This window comes from Amphiura filiformis, chromosome 9 (genome assembly GCF_039555335.1).
Source record: "Amphiura filiformis chromosome 9, Afil_fr2py, whole genome shotgun sequence".
Lineage (NCBI taxonomy): Eukaryota > Metazoa > Echinodermata > Ophiuroidea > Amphilepidida > Amphiuridae > Amphiura > Amphiura filiformis.
Genome location: NC_092636.1, coordinates 15,858,045 through 15,879,481, shown reverse-complemented (window position 1 = coordinate 15,879,481; position 21,437 = coordinate 15,858,045). Strand labels below are relative to the sequence as shown.

Here is a 21,437-nt window from a genome sequence, read left to right as displayed (position 1 = left end):
ATTGGTGATGATCAAGGAATTACAATGTATATCACTTCGCTGGCGATTCAGAATCTGTTTCCTATTTCACAAAATCGGCATGGCCATCCCTGCTAGAGGGATGGACATATCACCGATTCACCGTTAGTAATGCATAAAATCTGTATTCACTTTCACTTGCAAGGGATAAAATGTGTACAAGACTTGCTTGTAAATGATGCACAAGAAAAGGAATACTTTGCCCTCATTTCAAAAACCAATCAAGATTCACTCACAATTTTCTTCTTTACCATCAGGCATCCATTTCACTAAACCTTTAACCCTTCGTAACTCAAGTAACCATTCATAAAGTTAAGGATACCTAATACTAGACGTAACTTTACAAAGGGTCCCTCCAGAAAATCCTTATTACTTACGAAGGGTACCGTTCAAAAGTAAGTTTAGTGAAATGGAACTTGTAACTAGTCGTAAGTTACGAACAATTTCAAGACTTACAAGGTTTTGTAAAGTTGAGTGAAATGGACCCCTGGTAACACCATTTTAATATAACATTTTGCAAAAATATCCAACCTCTTGTATCTTCAATTAGAAAATAAAAAATTTCTACAAATCGGGAATACGGACAAAACACATTTTGGATGTTAAACTTAAAATCTATGAAATTCTGCAAAAATCTAAGCACAGGCAGAGATTGTTCAAGCAATTTTGCCTGGTAGTATCATATTTTTACAATACGAAGAGCTCACCTCACATAAACCTCTACAAACACAAGGCATCTTATTATATTATTTCTTGTCACACTTTAAGATGGTCATGACCCATTAAATACAATGGACACATTATTACAGCAGGCAGCAGAAGTGACTGTTAGTTTATCAGAAATGTAGGATATCCTGTCACTTGTAAACTGCATTTAACACATATTTTAGCCGCCTTTGTGTTTGAAGCCTGCCTGAGTTTATCAACAGGGTATATAGCATTAGGCCCAAAAAAAAGTTTGCTTGTCCTCCACTACTTTTTCAGAATTGGGTCGGTCGGTCGGGATTTTTTTATTTTTTTAAATATTTTATTTAAAGGTCACAGCCAAAACGTGACTGTATGCTTAATAAATAGCCCAAAATCCCAAATAGTTGTGAATTGGGATATTTCTCTAAGTCCTCAGTCTACTGTAACCACTTCATTCATGTTTTTAAAACAGTTTAGAAGTGTGTAGAAACTGAAAAAAAAAATTTCAGGATGTCAAAAATGTTGAAAGAAAAAAAACTTTTTCTGGAAAATTTTATTTTTCCAAAATTAGGGTCTGTATTCATTTGTACAGTAAAACAAAAAAAACCTTTTTTTCAGATTTTCCAAATTAGGGTCGGTCGGTGGAGAACAAGCAATCTTTTTTTTTGGCCTTAGGATGTACCAGCACAAGCATGATGTGAAACACTGTTTCATACTGCATGGTATTACATGTACCTGTATATTACAGCAAGGTATTGACAATTGTTTTGGGTTTTTTTTTTAGAAAGCAAGGGTTTAGGCCAAGTAAAAAAAGAAACAAGTTTCTCGTCCGGACTTTTTCAAAAAAGGAGGAGGCAGGGCTTTACTATTTACTATTTTTCAATTTTTTGCTATTTTTTCCAAGATGGCCGCCATGCCAAATATGGCTGTTCAATGTATATTTAATCACCGATATTGTGCTATTTGAGAATACTAATGCAATGTATGACAAAACAAATGATTTGTATCATTTTTAGTCCACTTGCTAAGCATGTTTCAAAATTCAGAAACAGTGAAAATGTACATTTGTTCAGCTTGACAAAAAATTGTTATTTTCATCGCTAACAAAATAAAAGAGAAACCTTTCACATAATTTTGGAAATTTAATTTTTTTCTAAAATTCTAAAATACCAAAAAAATTCATTCGAGTGCAAAAGCTTCTGGGTAAGAATTTTTTTTCTTACATGCAACAGCTTTTTTATTGCACGTTAGAAATTTGATAAATAGGTCATCATATACAAAATGCATGCATGGGCCTATTTATCAAATTTCTAACCTGCAAAAAAAAGCTGTTGCACGTAGAAAAAAATTCTTACCCAGAAGAAAAAAGCTTCTGCACTTAAATATATTTTTGGGTATTTTTAGAATTTTAGATTTTTTTTTTAATTTCCAAAATTATGTGAAAGGAAAGGTTTCTCCTTCCTATAATTATTTTGATGATATGAGGCTAAATAAAGTAATTGGAACTTTAAATATATTCATGCATATTTACTAAGTTTAAAAACTAAATAGAGGTCCAATTTTGGGGTGAAATCAATGTTACCCCCAATTCCCTTTTGGGGGGTTGGGGCAAGGGTGTTTGGCTAGTTGGGCTCGGTTGGATTTGTATACATGTAGTAAGGTTTGTGGGTGGGTTAGAGTTGGGGAAGGGTAGGAAAAACAGTTAAAAACTATTTTTAAAAAATTATTTAAAAAAAAAATATATAAAAATCGATTTTTTTTTTTTTTTTTAATTTTTTTTTTTTGAATAGTAAAGAGTAAAAAGAAGGAGGAGGCGGAAAAAAAGGAGGCGGGCGGGGACGAGAAACTTGTATTTTATTTTACTTGGCCTTATATGAAGTCTTCAATAAAAAAAAAAAGGGAGAAGCAATCCAGAAACAAGCTGCTAGCACTTTGGTTGATTCATAATACGATGCGCTTCCAGCGTCTGCTGGGGAGAGGTCAAAATATGCAGCACATAGGAAAATGTTGACATCCAATGCCCGCGTAATACAAATACGACACAGGAGCATAATGTCATTGTGTGTTTAAATGTCAATATAACAATGTTACACACAAAAACAGTTATTATTGTGGATCCATTTTCTATCTATTCCTCACACAGAATCCTTTGTGGTGATGTTTTCTACAGTATTATTATCACACTCGCATTAAATTTAATGGTGGTGAGAACGGTGATGTCGACCCTGAAGGTCAAAAATAGGACTAGCAAAAGCAACTGCTGATGGTGCATCGTATTGTGAATCGCCAGAATTGCAAGTCACTGTACTGTACTCAAATTATCTGCAGATGAAAGTCATGGGTTTCTGGGGTCTATGGCACTTTTTTTTGCAGCAGGAACCAAAAAAATTGTACAATTTCGGGGTACACTGTTTTTACTGCTTTGTGAGGAAAAATGGCCTTTCCTGACCCCAATATTTTAAGAGTCACAGCTATAAATACACACATTACATATGGGACAGAGTAATTCAAACTACATAACTCCTACAGAAGAAAGTGGTTTTATTTAGATAATATGTGTGTTATGTTTAAGGGACCAGAGAAAGGGTAAATTGTAATGCTCTAGAAAAAAGATGTGCCATGATCAATATCCCTTTTGAGTTATAATTGCTTATTTGGACAAATCAAATATTATGTTTCTTGAAATTAATCCCTTATAGAAAACATGAGAAAAAGAACAACATTTTCATTATCGCCAATGCACACACATTTATTGCACATATGCAGTGTTCCTTTAAAACAGGAAACCTGGAATGGCTGTGGCCTGCACCACCAGTGTTGACTTGGACTGCAGCTGAAACATGCTGATAAAGTTTATGCACACTTTGCATAGGATATCTTCATTGGCTCTTGATGAAGATGATAGCACCATGTAATCAAATTTATATTAACTGTTCTGTAGTGTGTATTCAGTAATGTACATTATACAAATGTAATGATAAAGAAATTACAGTAACTAACTGCGCATAAAAAGTATCCGAACACTTAAAACAATAATAAGCAATATCTCTATCTACAAGTACCATAGTAAGTAGGCCTAATCATTAGATGGGTTATTTTGTTCTGCATATTTTGATATCTCATTTGGAACAATGCTGTCGGTCCGTGTCACGTCACTTCCGGTTGATGATGCAACTCACGGTCGAGTGAAAACAAGTCCCTGATTCGATTTTTGTTGATGATTTCTGTCATTGGTGTTATGTAAATTTCGATCGCAAATACATGTAGTTAGTGGAATCAAACAACCGTTTCTAAGTCTTCAGAGTGGAAGAAACTTACTTGATTTACCGTTTATATACTGACAAACTTAAAATTAAATTCCATGGTCGAGTGTCGTTTTTTCAGAAATTGAATGTCACTCCAACAACATCGCTATGTAGCCTCCTTCACAGCCGGTTTCTGTTGTTCATAACAAACTGTGAGCCACATGCAGTTTGGGCCCGAGACTAGAGATAGCCCGGATGTTGGACCGACAGAATATTCAACTTTATTTTCCAAGTTACATGTATACCAAATTGAATGGAAAAAGAGAGCATTTCAAAAGTGACAAATTTTGGCTATTTCCTCTTTCAAGGTGATTCCTACAGGCTATTCTATAAACGGGCTAATTACAGCGTGACAGATCAACACTCACTTGCTGTGCTCATAATTAGCGTGTTTCAAAAGAAAAGTCTATCTTGTCACTTTTGAAATGCTCTCTTTTTTATCCAAATTGGTATAATTTGAGAAAATATAATCGCATTGTGACGAATGAGGCATCAAAATATGCAGAACAAAATTCTCAATCTACTGATTACATCATCTGGTAAATTATGTTTGGTGTCTTAAAGTTATTGCCTTTTTTTAAAGTGTTTGGATACTTTTTGTGCGCAGTACAGCTGGATGTATACAAATGTACATGGTTGTGAATTTCAGACATACAGGGTGTCCCAAAAAAAAGAGGCCCCTTTCTTTAAAAGGGCATATCTTCAAAAGTTATGAGCCGATTGAAATTATTCCTTCGGTTTATTAAAGCTAACAGGTAAAGGCTTCTTTACATACCGTACCAACATATATTTGATCAACTTTTCTGAATTAGGAGAAAAAGAGGGCACAATGAGGGCATCCCTCTTTTTTTTTTTTTTTTAGGGGGCACCCTGTATGTGTTGTGCGGTCATTATTGCAGAATAATCACTGGGGTCTGTTTCTCATATATAACTTTGAGTGGTTCGTAACCGCACATCCTCTTGGCTACTAAGTTGTATGAAAACACAGGGAAATGCTTTACATAACAATTCTTATTTATAAATTCAGTCAAACTGCCGTGCAAACAAATATAGTGTTGGCCGATCCAGAATCGGTAGATCGGGGATTGGCCGATCTGGGGCTGAATCGGTCTTGAATCTGAATCGGGGAATATCCCCCTATGTTGCAGATCTTCAACAGTGGCCAACTCCTCCTGAAGAGTAGCGACTCGTAAGGGTTACTGGTGGAAAGTGCATGTTATGCACAATAAATGACACACTTATATCCACCCATCTGTTTTCTGTCGCTCATATATATATATGCCTGATTAACTAAACAAGACAATTCAAAGAACCAAGATTATGTATTGGGCTGTATACACTTTGCTATGAATTGATTCAAGTTGACAACACAATTAAGTCTCAATAATGCCAGGATCAGACCGCAATGATAGGGACACAAAGTTTGCAATCTTATTTGGGGAAGCAGATCATTGCAGAGTTGATCATGAAAAATCTGAAGAATGATCTGACCTCGCCTACATTGTTTCGTAATTTATTCCTCTTTTCTGATAAAAACATGATATTTTAATCTTTCCAAGTTTATTGACGATCAATGCAGGGTGGGTATGTTAAGATTCATCCATTTTTAGTAGTATGTGTTGTATCATCTATAGTTAGATCCATTATAACAGATTTATTAACACATAGTTATTACACCTTCAAATAACCTCACAGTAATTTAATTTCTGACGTGTAAAATTAATAATTTCCCAATGTGGATCAAGAAGTTCATCACCTGCCCTGATACTACAATATCACAGTACTGCACTGCATTTGCAGACCTGCCAACCCATCGAAGTCAGAATGAGGGACATTGAGACCAAAACCTTGTACATGTACACAAACCAGGTACCGACAAATTCAAAGACTTAAGGTGTGCAATACTTTCAGAATTCAGAGGTTTTGGAGGTCTGAATTTAATAGTCTACAGAGAATGCTATAGCAAATTTTAAAAAAAGTGACATTTTCATCATTTTCTGCTGTTCTTACATTTAAATTTGCCATCACTGAAATTTTCAGAAAACAGGACTGTCCCTCATTTTCACTTTGGTAAACCCCAAATGAGGGACAGTCCCTCAAAATGAGGGACAGTTGGCAGGTCTGCATTTGGATTCACATGTATACGCAAGTGTAAAGTACCAGTTTTTATTGTTTTATTTCGGATCAAAATCCAAAAGTTACATGTACTGTATAATAGAGGAGTTTGACCATCAGAGTCTATGGTTCGACTTCCATCCTAACATGTTTGGTATGATTTTAAGGTGGTGCTACACCCGATCAATTTTGTGGTCAACTAATTTTGCATTTTTTCTACATACTGGTAATAAAAGTTTTGTTTATTATAGGGGCAAGGAATCCAATTACTTCACTGAAATTTCAGTGATTCAAGACAAGTGGTTCATTAAATGTATTAAGAAATGAGGTAGGCCTACATTCTAGCGGTATCCTCTTCTCTTATCATAAATAATGTACCGCTTGTCTTGAGTCACTTGCCCCCTATAATATATAACTTTTGTTACCAGTGTGCTATTATTTTTTGAGAAAAATGCAAAAATAGTCACAAATTTATCAAGGGGTGTAGTACCACCTTAAAAGGGTATAAAATAAAGAATATCTTAGGAAGTTATTTAGTCAACTTTATATTCATTTTGTGAGAGCTTGTCACAAAATGTGATAAATACATACACTATGTTAACAGAACTTGTTTTGTAGCCCACATTTGGTGGCATATAATGGTATTATTGCAACTGAAAACAACATATTTTCTTACACAAACACACACATTAAAACAAAGAATGGCAAAACATATTGATTTGTTTAGTGCATAAACGTTCATGTACTCAGTAGGCCTACATTCTGGTTTCAATACTTTTTTACAGGACATACTTTATAATTTTCCCTGCGGGCCTGGCTAGACAAGTCTGGAGGGTCATTTCCTCCCAGCTCGCTGGTAGGGATTTCTTCCTCCATTTATGAGTCCGCTGAGCTGCCAACCGGTAATCCCTGCATATCCCGGACATTTCCTCCTTCGCATGGCAACACCAAATGTCAACATTCGACACTAGCATTTGCTGGGTTTCCAACATTTTGCTTATGTGCAGTGCCCTTTGACCATGTGAATTTAAGCCTAAAAAAAACAAGTTTGTTTCCCACGTTCCGTTAGGCCGTGCACATTTTGTTTTTCGGAGGAATTCCATCACATTTTGTTGTTGTATTTTTGGAAAAATTTATAATTGTCTTTGCTATCTTACTATATATTTGATGCTAAAAATTGTGAGGCATATCATATGTTACCATAAGTCACAACTTCGAAACAAAGTTTGTCTGTTTATTTAATTTAATTTTTATATAAAATTTATTTATTTATATAAATAAATTTTACATAAAAATATAATTAAATAATAATTTCCAGGGGGTTGAGTCTTTACAGAGTGTATCAAAATAAAGTAAAACTTGCCTAGATTAAAATTTTGTCAAAATGCTCTAGTTGATATCTGAATCAACACCTTGTCCCCAACAACTGTAAAATCACTGACTTGTGACCATTAATAAGGACTCAGTGGCTATTTTTGTGAGCCGAGTAAAAATACAGTTGCACAAAGTAAATTAAAATCAAAACAACATGAAAATCACATGCTTTGCAATACACAAGAAATGCAGTAAACAAAACTAAATTCCACCTCCTCCCATTTTTTTTTTTTTTTTTTTCCAAACATGCCAAGACACACACAGCACAAACTAGGGCTCTAATAATTGAATGATTTCCTGAATGAGTATTAACACTTGGCACCCACCAGCCAGGTGACTCAATTTCCACCATGTGAAACTATAATTCATGCACGTTACACAGAGTCCAGGTAAATTATAGTTTGTTAGTGGGGGAAAATATTGAAGGCTATCTTTTCCATTGAGCATGTTACTTAATTCTAAACTTCAGGTCGAGCAGATTCTTCTGTGCTGGCAAGCTAACATTTAGCGGCAAAGGTCTGGCAAAATTTTTCAGCTTTGTCTTTTGATGTAGTGTAGACTTGACTCATCACAACACGCTTGCCAGACATAACTTGATGAGATAGAATCAGGAACAGATATGAAGCAAAACAGGAGTCAAAGACATCACAGAAAGGATTGGTGAAGCAAGATGGGCAGGACATGTGGCAAGACAAAATGACAATAGATGGACAAAAAGAGTCACAGAGTGGCAACCAAGAACAGGAAAGCATAGAAAAGGAAGGCAAAGACAAAAGATAGCAAAATGACTAACAGTAAAAACAGGCACCACTTGGGCAAGGGATGTGCAAGATAGACAGAGATGGAAGATTATTGAAGAGGGCTTCATACTACAGAGGATAAAACCGCCTAGGTGAGGTGAGACATGACATCCATCCTTCAGCACTGGTAGATCAACTCTGGTGGACTTACCAGACGGTGTTAACAGTGTTCCACCATTTCTTGCTGCTGAGGCTGCCATCTGAGTGAGAGTTCTTTCCTCAACTTGATGTCATGTAGCTCCTTCTGGCTACCTTCTCTGCATGTAAACTTATCCCTGTTTTCCTTTGTGTTGTTCTTTTTTAGCTTCCTGAATCAGTGGCACTTCTTGGTTGTTGCTCTTTGCAGTGGTCATCGAACCATTACCTTGTCACAAGTCTTCATGAAAACAAGCTTTTTACTGATATTGAATCTCCATTGCATCACTGATATAAGTGGAAGTTGCTGCAAGCTTCTTCTGTGTCATCAGATTGGAATGCAAGAGACCAGTCAGCAGATGCAAGAAAACCTCTCATCCCCCAGTTGTCGGCCTTATTGTACTGCCACACTTTGCGCTTTGTACGGTTATCTCTGTACAGCGGCACATTCAGTTTCAAATGAACTGACTGTGGTCTGAAGTGCCTAGTCTTGCACGTATTGTGCTGGTGGCATCTAGATCAGTGATGAGCAAGTCAAGAATTTGGTCTTAATTGTGTTAGACCAAGAGCATTACACATCTCAAGTGTGCAGCGCCACTCCAGCAGCACAAGTTGTACAGCTGCCAAACCATTCCTTGCGGTGGACATCAAAGTCGCCAAGAAGAACTACTGATTGTGCATTGAAATTCAGAAAGCGTTGACAAGGTGGTTGAGTTCAGATAGCTAATGATATCAGTGTTAGCACTGGGTTGCTGGCCCCCTCACCCCAGATACACACCTAAGTGTGGTGGAGGTGTGCACTATCTAAACTGAAAGCATCCTGAGGTTCAAAACAGTTTGGGCATCCAGGTGGCAGACAATTCCTCTCGGTCAAGGATAGGGTGGTCAGTGCCTTTAAAGGTTACACCCCTAGCAACACCTATTTGAACAAACTAAAGAGAAGGCAGCAGGTCTTTCAAAAAATAGAGGAAAATTCGCCGGGTCTGGCCCCCAGTGGCCCAGTGGGGCCAGACTTGGGGTTTTTTATGCTTGCTTTTCTTTAGTTTGTATGAACAAACTAAAGAGATGCCAGTGGGTCTTTCTAAAAATAGAGGAAAATAAGCCGGGTCTGCCCCCAGTGGGGTCCAATGGCAAATTGGCAATGCCATGGTGGATGGTCAGGGGAATGAAGCTCCCAAGAAGCTGTTAAAAGCAGTTTCAAGAAAGGAGACCACATTTTTCACATAAAAATATGTTAACATCTTAAAACTAGAATTACCCAGTTCATAATTTATAGGTGGCCCCACACAAAGGTGTATAATTAACAAAGGTTTGTGAATAAAAGTAATATGCAATATGCAAATAAGGTCATTAATATTAATATGTAAATAACATGACACAAAACTATACAGCATACCAGACCACCATATCCAATCACCAAACCAAGTTTGATATAATATTGGATGGCTGAGCATGATACCATAACATATCGGATGAGTCATAAAAATATCGGACGAGCCAACAGCGAGTTCGATATTTGTATGACGAATCCGATATGTTATGGTATCATGCGAAATAAGCCATCCAATATTATCATTATTATGTTTTCTTTTAAACTCCTAATAACCCTGAAAACATACAAAATGTACATGTAATAATGAAGTTGATTGGTTAAGCTGCCGAGTGAATTAATGACAATTTAGGCAAAATATGCAAATAAGCTCATTAATATTCATAAATATGCAAATAATATGACACAAAAATATACAGCACATCAGGCTACCACATCCTATCCCATACCAACGTTGAAGTTGATTGGATACTGCGTTGGAGCTGCAGAGTGGATTAATTAATTTGCTTCTGCCCGGACAACCAGGCAGCCAAACAAACATGCACAAAATTGTTGGCGAGCCAAAAGGTAGGGGGGGCAAGCAATTTTGAGCAAACCGAGAGGGGGGAGGGCAAGCGATTTTTGGCACACATTCATGGGGCGCCTTTTAAATAGAACGCTCTAAAAGGCTTATGAAAACAGTGCGGAAACAGCTTAAATATGCAAATTTTCCTGCTCGCTGCGGTCGCAACATATACAGACCATTTAAGGTTTGTAAATTGGGATCCCAAAAATATGGCACGCGCAAGGGGGGGGGGGCAAAGAATTTTTGGCGGACAGAGAGGGGGCAAGCAATTTTTGGCAGGCCGAGAGGGGGGCAAGCGATTTTTGGCAAGCCGTTTGGAAATTTACCCCCCCCCCGGGCTCATAATTATTGCACAGCCCTAATATACACCCCACATATGTGTGGAGCCAAAAAATTTCATATTGGAAGCAAAACAGTTATATTTTCCAAACATATACGGAAAGAGAGTCCTTATTAGGCTTATTTCTTCCTTCTCTTCACACCATACCCAGTTTTTCAAAATTTCTCAATTAGAAGGTGCCAGGTCAGTATGGCCACTGGATCCTGACTAAACCCTGAAAATCTATGATAAAAAGTATTGTCTTTTCTTAAAATTTTTAATTCCTTTTCAGCGAAGAATTATATCAGAAGTTCTCCTTCCTTTCCCTTTATAAAACTGCCATCAACAGTTCCTTAATGTTGGCTATGACTGCCTTGTACCTAGTCCTACATGGTCAGATAACCATCTCAATGCCATGGTCGCTGGCAAAGACTGCAAGGATACATGAAGTGAAGTTAGTGGGGAAATGACAAAGTACACATACACACTCAACTCAAGGGAAATTTTCATAAATTGACTGTCTATTTATAGAACCAGTGACTCCTAATAACTGCGGTGCCACTGAACTTCAATGAAACTGCAAGCAATTTATGTAATTGAACACTGAATACATGCACTAGGATCCACAACATGCTCATCTATCAATGCACAGTTCTTTAACCCCAACACATTTGCACATTCATTGAATGACCTTTGAAAATTTGGTAACAAAAACTCATACTCTGCAACATGAGGTCAAATTTTGCACTATGAGTCTTTAATTGACTTTATTGAACTATGCCATTGGGATGAGGCCATTGTGGTCCATAGTGATGTACATGCATGAATTGTATATTATGTACATGAGCTATTACACAACTTATACACGATGATGATCAAATCATAGACTGTGATGAAATTATAAACATTTGCAGTAACCCTTCTGAGGTGGTTTAGGCAAGGGTGCCCTATGTGCCCCCTGCCTCATTCCATTCCCGGGGAGAGGGGGCATCCAGAGTTAGATTATGTAGGCTTTCGTAGAGATATGTGTAAGGTAAAACTTGTCCATTAGGCCCCTAACAGTCAATTTTGAGTTTCCCGTCACATACATACATACATGTACATACAATAGGCTTTTATATAGCGCCATTTCAAATGATCACAGCGCTCAAAACAACATAGCAAGATAAATATACAACAAAAACATGATAGAATATAAGAAAAAAGTTCACAAGCAATTATGTTTCTGAGAACAGAAATGTTTTCAGCCCTTTTTTGAACACTGGCAAAGAGTTGGAGGAGCGGACTGAAACAGGTAACTGGTTCCACAACTTGGAATTTCTGAAAACAAGTGAGGTCACTTTTTCATTATTCATTATTACACGCATGTAAAATGTGTTGTTATTTGCCGCTCACTCACTTGAAGATGGATGTTTAGCCCAAAGAGTCTGCAAGGTTGACAGCAAAATGTATGTTTTGATTTTGATTTTTCCACAAAAAAATAAAGGGATATTCATAATTTTTTTGCAAATATAACCAGTTTTCATTGGTATTTTTTGGAAAATCACAATAATGAATTCAAGTGAGGGTCAGAAAATTAAGTGAGGGCGGGTGACGGGAAACTCAAAATCGACTTTCCTTGGCCTTAGTGATATTATGCAATGTAAAATAAATATAAATAACAGATTGTGTTTTGGTGACTTGATGCAGTTGGCCGATTCAGGAGATCGAACTTGCCTTTGTCGACAATGTGTCACAATATGTTAACATCGGGATTACATTTGTCATGACATATCAACATGAAAACAATGTGCCGATGGCAGCTAATTAGGTCAATGGTATATTTCATAAAGGACTAAAAAAAATCATTAAAGATGTTTTTGCATGGAAACCGAGAAAATTTTGAGCATTAAATCTTGAAATCAAATATGTGACCATCCACCACAAAGTGGTAGTAAAGTCGGCTCTATGTCATTTTCTGTTTATTGCAGATTTTGAAATTCACTTCCAGCTTTAAAATGACACCTCAACCAGCTTCATGGGACATTTGGAAGTGAAGTTATGGTTCATCAAAGGTCAAATTCCTAATATATTTTACATAGAAATCCATATATATACTGTTTTTGATTTATCTCAAAATGGAAAATGCCGACTTTACAACCAGTTTGTGGTGGATGGGCACATATGTAAACATATGTTGTATCACATCTGGATCTGTGCTGCTGGGAAATGCATTTGAAATGGTGTTTATTGGCTGGTTACAAGTACCGTACTGACGCGAGTATAGTCCCACCCCGTTTTTTGGGTGAACATTTTTCAAAATTGGGGGTGGGACTATACTCAATTTCAAAAAAAATTTCAAAAATTCAAGATGTTTTGTATTTTAATATGAAAATTGATATATTTTGTATTCATGTCATACTCTATTAATGATTTCAAAATGCATTGAATTTGAAAATTTGGGGATGGGACTTTACTCGAAGGTGGGACTATACTCGCGTCAGTACGGTACTTGAAAGAAAGCCTACTAGACTGCATGGATGTGTTTGTGGTCCAGGACCACAGCGCAATGTCTAGCAGCTTCTTGTTGTACAACATGGATTTGTACTGTCCTTAACTCTCTCCATGTGGGTGTCAACTAAAAATGACATGTTTCAAATTATTTTTTTTAATTAAAAAATGTCAGAATTGTCCATTTTATGATCATATTTGGAATCTGCATGAAAAATGCATTAAAATGAGTACAAACAAACTAAATATTAGTTCAGTGGTTCTTAATATAGCTCTTGATATTTTGTGAAAATATCTCGGAACTTTTTATGTTGATGGCTATGGCTAGCAGTACGCGGATCATTAATGGCTCCATATTGATCAGTAGATATTGTAGGAAGACATAGCTATTGACACAGGATTTCCTTCAATTTTATGCTTCATGCATGCTAAAACATCAAAGTCATCCTTCCTCAAACTTATATAGGCCTGCATGACAAAGAGATACATGTTTTAAGTGTGATGCTAAACGTTTGAAATTATGGAGGGAAATTCATGGGGATATTTTAATAGGCAAGGGCAGCCATACATTGATGTAAATATTGTCAAATTCTTCATGCTCTCTGTCTTACCAATATCATAATGACATAGACAATGTGTAAATTTGCCTCTATAATAGGGGACATACTTAGTGCCCCAGTGGAAAAGGAAGTCAAAAAAGGGGATGGTTTTTTTTACTGTGACAAATAAAATTCATATTTTACAATCATACTGGTCATTTTCAAAACAAAATACTACGCCAATCAGTAAATTGTTTTAAAAAGTGGCAGCAACTTTCCTGAAAGTGTACCTTTGCTGCTTTGCCAAAACATTAGAGAGCTTGCGATTTCCAAACATACATTTCAAACGCCTGTGCATCTATTCAAAATCTTGTCACATGAGAGTGATTTTAAATAGATGCACAGGTGTTTGAAACGTACGTTGGAAATCGCAACTTTCTATTATTTCTGCAGGGTCTCATGAAAGCTGGCAGCCCTGAGATAGTGTAGCCATTCATTTTTTTTGTCCCATATCCTTGAACAGAATTTTTGGTGATTTTGTGATTTTTACGAGTTGTTTATTTTGGGAAATTTATATATGTGTAGTTTTTGTGTACTCTATTCAGCATTGCTTAAAATTCTGTGATTTTTAAAAGCCTAGAATTATAAGTTTGGTCCATTTAGACTTTCGACCCAATTAAGTTCACGCAAAAGATTGAAGTGAAAGGTGCAAGTTGAACAAATTTATACAAGTTAGAAAAATTTTGTTGTTTTTTAAAATCAATTATTTTGGACATAATAATTTGAACCACATTTTGTATTGAACATAGTGTGACTGTAATCCAGGTTGAGTATCATTTGTTGCATAGTATTAAGGGGGTACTACACCCCTGCCCAATTTTGTACCTATTTTTGCATTTTTCTAAAAAATTATAGCACATTGGGGACAAGTAAGATATGTATATTATAGGGGCAAGGACTACAACTACTGCACTGAAAATTTTCTTTCAGCACAGACAATAGTTGTGGAGTTACAGTCAAAAATGAGGGAAAACCAATATTTGATCAATAAATCAATAACTAATTGCTTTGAGTTGCTGAATTTTCAGTACAGTAGTTGTAGTCCTTGCCCCTATAATATACATATATTACTTGACACCTATGTGCTATATTTTTTGAGAAAAATGCAAAAATAGGCACAAAATTGGTCAGGGGTGTAGTACCCCCTTAAACATAGCAGTGCATACTAACGGGGTACTACACCCCTTGATAAATTTGTGACTATTTTGCATTTTCTCAACAAATAATAACACACTGATAACAAAAGTTATGTATATAGGGCAAAGAATCCAGTTACTACACTGGAATTTCAGTGACTCAAGAAAAGCGTTATGTTATTTATGATAAGAAAAGAGGTACATTCTAGCGGAATAGTCACAAATTTATCAAGGGTGTAGTACCCCCTTAAGTGGAGAAAGATGTGTTTGTTTCACTAGTTATTCTGGTTGTAGTTTCAGCTAATAATCACATATAAAGATGCAACTATTATTAAAAAAACTTTGCATAATCAATCAATTATTTTCGATAAAATCAAACTTTTGATAGTTCGATTACGGTGCTTTGAAATAATCGAGTACCCGATTTTTTATTTATCTATTAATCAAAATATCGCCCAAGCTCAAGGTAGAATACGGTACTATACATGTAATGGACAGCAGGTTATACACTAATGATGCTCTCATCCTGCCTTTCATTAAATCCAGAGAAGATAGGAGCTAAGAGGCTCGCTGAATCTCTTAATCAGGATCTAAAAAAAGATTGAGACATGGGCTACAACCTGTAATGTCCTGCCAAATGAAAGTCCACCACAATCTCCATGTGTAGGGATAATCATCCTGAGCTCAACTTCTTTCGTATAGGCTGAAGGAAGCAGATAGCAAAGATCTTCTTGACCTTACCCAGGGTAGTGATCTATCAGGGGGGGCACTAAAATGGGTGACAGGAATATGCGGCCACATTGACCCCCATTTTCAACTCTTTGTCACCCAATGACCCCCTTTTTTGTTTTACCGAAATCACTCTCACTCAATGACCCCTTTTTGTTTCTTGTCACCAAAAGAGCCCCCTTTTTCAAGAATTTCGGACAAATTTCAGATAATCTCTCAACGAATCACCCCGGTTTTTTAATTTTTTTTTTAATTTTCAAAAATTTCAAATTTCAAAAATCAACTTTAATGTTTTGACCAAAAATGTTTCCCAGCCTCAGACCCTTTTTTGGTAAGATTTTCCCCAGTCTCACAAAAAGACCCCCCCACACCTTTTGGAGGCCTTCTCACCAAGAACCCCTCCCCCCCTTTGTGATGTGTTTGAACTGGTGTCCGCACATCCGTCACTTCCAAAGTTGTAAATCACAGTAAATGCATATCATATATATGTCAACTTGGCTGGTTCCCAGGTCTATCAACACCTCCAAGTTAGTCGGAGCTGTCGGCTCAGGGAACTAGCAAGACAACAGCGCCCAATACCTGCATATAAACCATCATGATCACTGAGCATGTACATGTACATTCATGTATTTACACAACATGGATTTTGTAGAAGGATGGCAACTTCAGTCCCTGATGATTAAAAACTGGATTTTGAACAGGCTCCCACACTCCTTGCCCAAAACTTTCCCTTTCATGGCTGCAGCAGGAGTGTATTCTGAATGAATGATTTTATGGGAAGCTCAAAAAGCGTTTTGTTTGCTTACCTTTACTTTGTCTAGACCCTTGAACTTTGCTTTCTTCTTCTTGCCTCTTTTGTGAGCTGGTGTTGGGTTTTTCCTACAAGAAAAGATGAAAAGCATTATTTCCTCCATTAGTACCTGATAACTTCTATAAGGCCTGCAGGACTAAGTAGCCAATAGTCAAGGTTGCAACTATTTGGCGATAGTCGCACCTCGACTACTACGACTACTGATTGCTAATTGGTGACTATTCCTGAAAGTTCAACAAGCAACAAAATTGAAGTAAAGATGAAAGTGCTAACTAGAATTACGTGGTTCAGTAATTAAGGTGGCCCCACAACAAATGTTGGTAAATATAAAGAATACTATCACAAGACTAAGTTTGAAGTTGATAAGTTATTGCGTTTAAGCTGGAGAGTGGATTATTGGAAATGTAGGCAAAATGCAAATGAGCTCATTAATATTCATAAATATGCAAATAAAATGATACAAAACTATTCAGCACATCAGGCAGCCATATCCTATCACCATACCAAGTTGAAGTTGATCGGTGATTGCGGTTAAGCTGCAGAGTGGATTAATGACATCATCAGTCAGTCGGCTGCAGATTAGGCGACTACAAGCTTTCTCCAACTATTGCGATCTTGGGCAAGCATTTAACAATTTTGTTTGGCTGCAACATCTCCAAGGAGGTGCTGGACATACTGTAATAAGTACAGTGTGTGTGGCCGTCCCGGTTTCCTTTTCCCATGTGGTGGAATATAAAGGGCATATTCTTCACAGGCTTGTCGTCTTCAAGACGCAGTATATGGCTGAGAAATTTGAGTTGATGAATCTTGACTCTGGCAACCAGTGGAGTGGTGTTGGTCAGCGAGCCAAATTGCGTGACACGTCGCATTTACCTCAAAACACATCTGGATGATCTGGAATTCCCCGAAAATCAAAAACATCACATGCACACAGTCGGTATTTGCTCATTCTTGTTACATCTAAGATAATTATGCTGTATTCCGTTGCAAAAATAAGACAAAGCAATGTTGGGTACCATATTGCGGAATCAGGATCATAGCATTTGAAAAAAGGGTAGGCCTATACTTTTACCGTGAGGAATGAGCATTGAAAAATAATGTTGCAATTTTGCAAACCTGGTAAAGTCACTCCACGACCATGAAGAACAGCAAAAATACCACAGATGAAAAAAACCTTCAAAAACGAGAAAACCAGATTAGGTCTTCAGTAAACTCTTCACCTAATTTTTGTTCAACATTATCTCAACATTATCTCATCCCCGTAAAAATATTGCAAGCTTCCCAAGGTCGCTGATCTTATGGTTTTTGTAACTCCCTTCACCAGGAACACGTGTTATGATTTTGTGTATAGTTAGTGCGTGCAATGGCGACATTCTCTCGCATAATTGGGGGAGTAACGCTAGTAAACATAAGCATGACATAAGCAATCAACCAAGACAGATTCCGCAATATGGTACCCAACATTGCTTTGTCTTATTTTTGCAACGGAATACAGCATAATTATCTTAGATGTAACAAGAATGAGCAAATACCGACTGCGTGATGTTTTTGATTTTCAGGGAATTCCAGATCATCCAGATGTGTTTTGAGGTAAATGCGATGTGTCGTGGAATTTGGCTCGCAAATAGCGATGCATTGGGGGACTTTTGAGGCAAATGCGACGTTAAATTTAGCTCAAATTTATATGTATAGCACTTTTAGCGATGCATTTTGGAAAAATGCATAGCAGTTGATAGAAATTGCATCGCAAAATGCGAATTCGAATTCGACTGCTGGTGACCCTGGATGACCCCGAAATGACCTTCCAAAAATTTGGCTCTAAATGTTGACTGTACCCACCAAGTTTCATGCCCATATCACATCTTTTAGTCATTTCCCTTCAGATGACCCCTGGGTGACCTTGGATGACCCCAAAATGACCTAAAATTTACTCTAAATGTTGACTGTACCCACCAAGTTTCGTGCCCAGGCGACAGTTTTTAGTAATTTGACCTCAGATTACCCTGGGTGACCCTGGATGACCCCGAAATGACCTTCCAAAAACCAGGCTCTAAATGATTGACTGTACCCACCAAGTTTCATGCCTATGACAGTTTTTAGTAATTTGACCTCAGATGACCCCTGGGTGACCCTGGATGACCCCAAAATGACCTGAAAATCTAATAAGGTCGAGAACCTCTGGTCGCGCTACTCCCCACCAAGTTATGTCACTGTACCCCATACTTATCTCCAGATATTTTTTTCACAGGGTATTTTGCTTGTTGTCTTCTGCCTTACCCTCTTCTTCCCCACCTCCGTATTGCCCATCCTGCCCTCCCGCTCTTTTCCCCATCACTGAGCAACTTAACACACATTTGCCCCTATTACTGTTCAAAATTGCAGCTTGATATGTCAAAGCATGGTGAATTATGGTGACCTTGAAATGACCTTGTAATTAATTTATGTGACACAACTTCATAGCAAAAAGAACTTCATACTTCACCTATGGCCCAAGTTTCCTTGCAATAGGATTTGAACTGTTCATCTGAGAGCATTTAATCAAAATTTTAACCATATTGTCACACACACACCCCTACATACACCCACACACACCCACATATGGAAAAGTGATTACATAGTCTCCTGTCTTATCAGGCGAGACAAAATGAGCTGGAAATGCACCAGGACCTAGCCTGTTAGATCCTACAACTTACTCTAAAAAAGATATTTAGTTAATTTTTAAATATTTTTCAACTACATAACTGTGTATGTAAATGTCATCTAGTCCGGGGTGAATAGGGACACCCTTACCACAACCACCATAACCACACCCTTCCCCTACCCTTCTCCCACCACCCTAACCCTACCACCACCACACCCTTAAATCACCCTACCGCACGTTTCGCACCACACCCTGACTCCACTAGCTACCCTGACTCCACTAGCCTAAACTAGACTAAACCTACCATCCCCACCACCATACTTAGTTGTCCTTGCTCGAGAAGTCTAGCCAAGAATTTGCTCACCGATAGCTTCACATTCTAGGCTAGAGACCATATTGCATTTAAAATCTAGTCAACTTTGCTGAAGCATGACACCATGTAAAGCAATGGAAGTTTAGAAGTAAACACAGCCGATCACGACAGGCGATCGCATCAAAAATCTTGCTAAAATGCACTTCAGCAAAATTTTAGAATGTCCAAAATCTTGCTAAAATGCACTTCAGCAAAATTTTAGAATGTCCAAAATAGGCAAATCTTGCTCAAAAGATACAGTTAACTCATCAAAATAATTTCATCCAAATTTCAACATTAACAGAATAAATGACCTCCGGTGCAAAAAACTGTGCACCGCTGTCTGACCGAAAAACGATAGCAACACACTCTAGCATCAAATGCGTAACTATTGTGTGCAAATTCGAAGCTAGAGTTCTCGAGTAAAGTTGTAAAGTTGGCCAAATATCCTGAAACACGTAGGGGAGGCAGGGGTCGCGCTAATGCGCGTCTACGCGTGGAACTGTTGTTGGGACGCAATGAAATTAACCCTAAGCTTACCTAATGTGTTAGACAAGAATATCTCAGACGCACAGAAAATCAGGCATGTAAAAACTTATCAAAACAAATCCCTATCATTTCGGACAAAATGTCAAAAATAAATGCTCCAAGAACTATATCAGATCGTTCACTCTGAATATCAATCTGTTGAAACATTGTGCAAGTCAAGGCTCTGCGAATGAAATAGTGTGACAATTGACTCCACTTGCAACATGTGCAAAGAATCTCTCCCTTGTATTAACTGTCAGTGGGGGATTCCCCGATCGTGCATGCACAAATGTTTTATACCATAGTAAATCATCATTTAACTAATTTTCATGTCATTCTAAGTAAAAATGGAGTTTCCTCAACACAAAAAGGTCAACTTTGTATTCTTTATTGATGGCAATATAGGATAAAAAAGCAGTGAATTAGCGGCACATGGTAAGATTTGGGGTGTCGAATTCTGCACCTTTTTACATTAAAAATACATATAAACATAGTCACGTCGTGTGATCATAATTTTTCAGAACTTTGCCAGTTTCGAAGGGTTTGATTCAGGTGTAGGAGGTGAAAGGTTAGAATTAGGGTTAGGACAACGTTTTCGATAATTAAGGGTTGGCGTTCTGACTAAATAAAAAGCTCCACTAACAATAACATTAAAAGATCTGGCATACCGCTCGCTAGTTAGACCATCATTGGAATATTGCGCAGCGGTCTGGGACCCGTACACCACAGAACACATACATCAGGTCGAAGCAGTACAAAGGAGAGCAGCCCGATTTGTTAAGAACGACTATGGCAGATACAGCAGTGTTACCACCATGATTCAAGACCTTCAATGGGGAACACTTGCCAGGAGGAGGAACATCACCCGTCTAGCCTTATTTCAAAAGTCACTTCAGGGTTACCTTTCCATACCAGTACGAACACTACTGCGCCCGGTACAGCGCTCCACTAGGAGATCACACTCACACTCATTCATAGAACTTCAACCCACAAAAGACTGCTACAAATACTCATTCATCCCAAGAACCATCATAGACTGGAATAATCTACCCCAAGAAATAACCAACATCGAAGAACCAAAAGCATTCAAGAACCAGCTAAAAGACCACTTCACAATTTAAGCAGAACTTGCGCACACCATACCCCGATTCGTCTGTCTCCACTAGGAGTGTTGATTCGTACCTAACCAGAACCAGAACCAGGCCTACATGAATGACATGATGAACAAATAGGACTGGATTGTAAAAAACAACCCCTGAACAAGGACTGGATTGTAAAAAACAACCCCTAGTTTTTGTGTTTACACTCCCATATTTTGGATTTTCTTGGAGTTCAGAGGTTGCGCAATTATGAGGGTAAAATTGGGGGGGGGGCAAGAATTTTTTGGCAGCCGGGTGGGGGGGGCAATTTTGGTAAGTCAAAAAGAGGGGGGCCAAGTGATTTTGTGCACACATTCATGGGGCATGTTCAAAACTAAACGCTCGAAACAGACTTAAGAAATAG

At 37.6% G+C, this 21,437-nt stretch overlaps 1 protein-coding gene across 1 annotated transcript in view; it reads right to left on the bottom strand.

Annotated features, from left to right (window-relative positions):
• Positions 1-21,437, bottom strand: part of LOC140159991 (E3 ubiquitin-protein ligase MYCBP2-like) — a 142,657-nt gene that overhangs the window by 105,454 nt on the left and 15,766 nt on the right. The window contains 1 exon segment of the mRNA XM_072183257.1: positions 16,409-16,481. Coding sequence (XP_072039358.1) covers positions 16,409-16,481 — 73 coding nt within the window.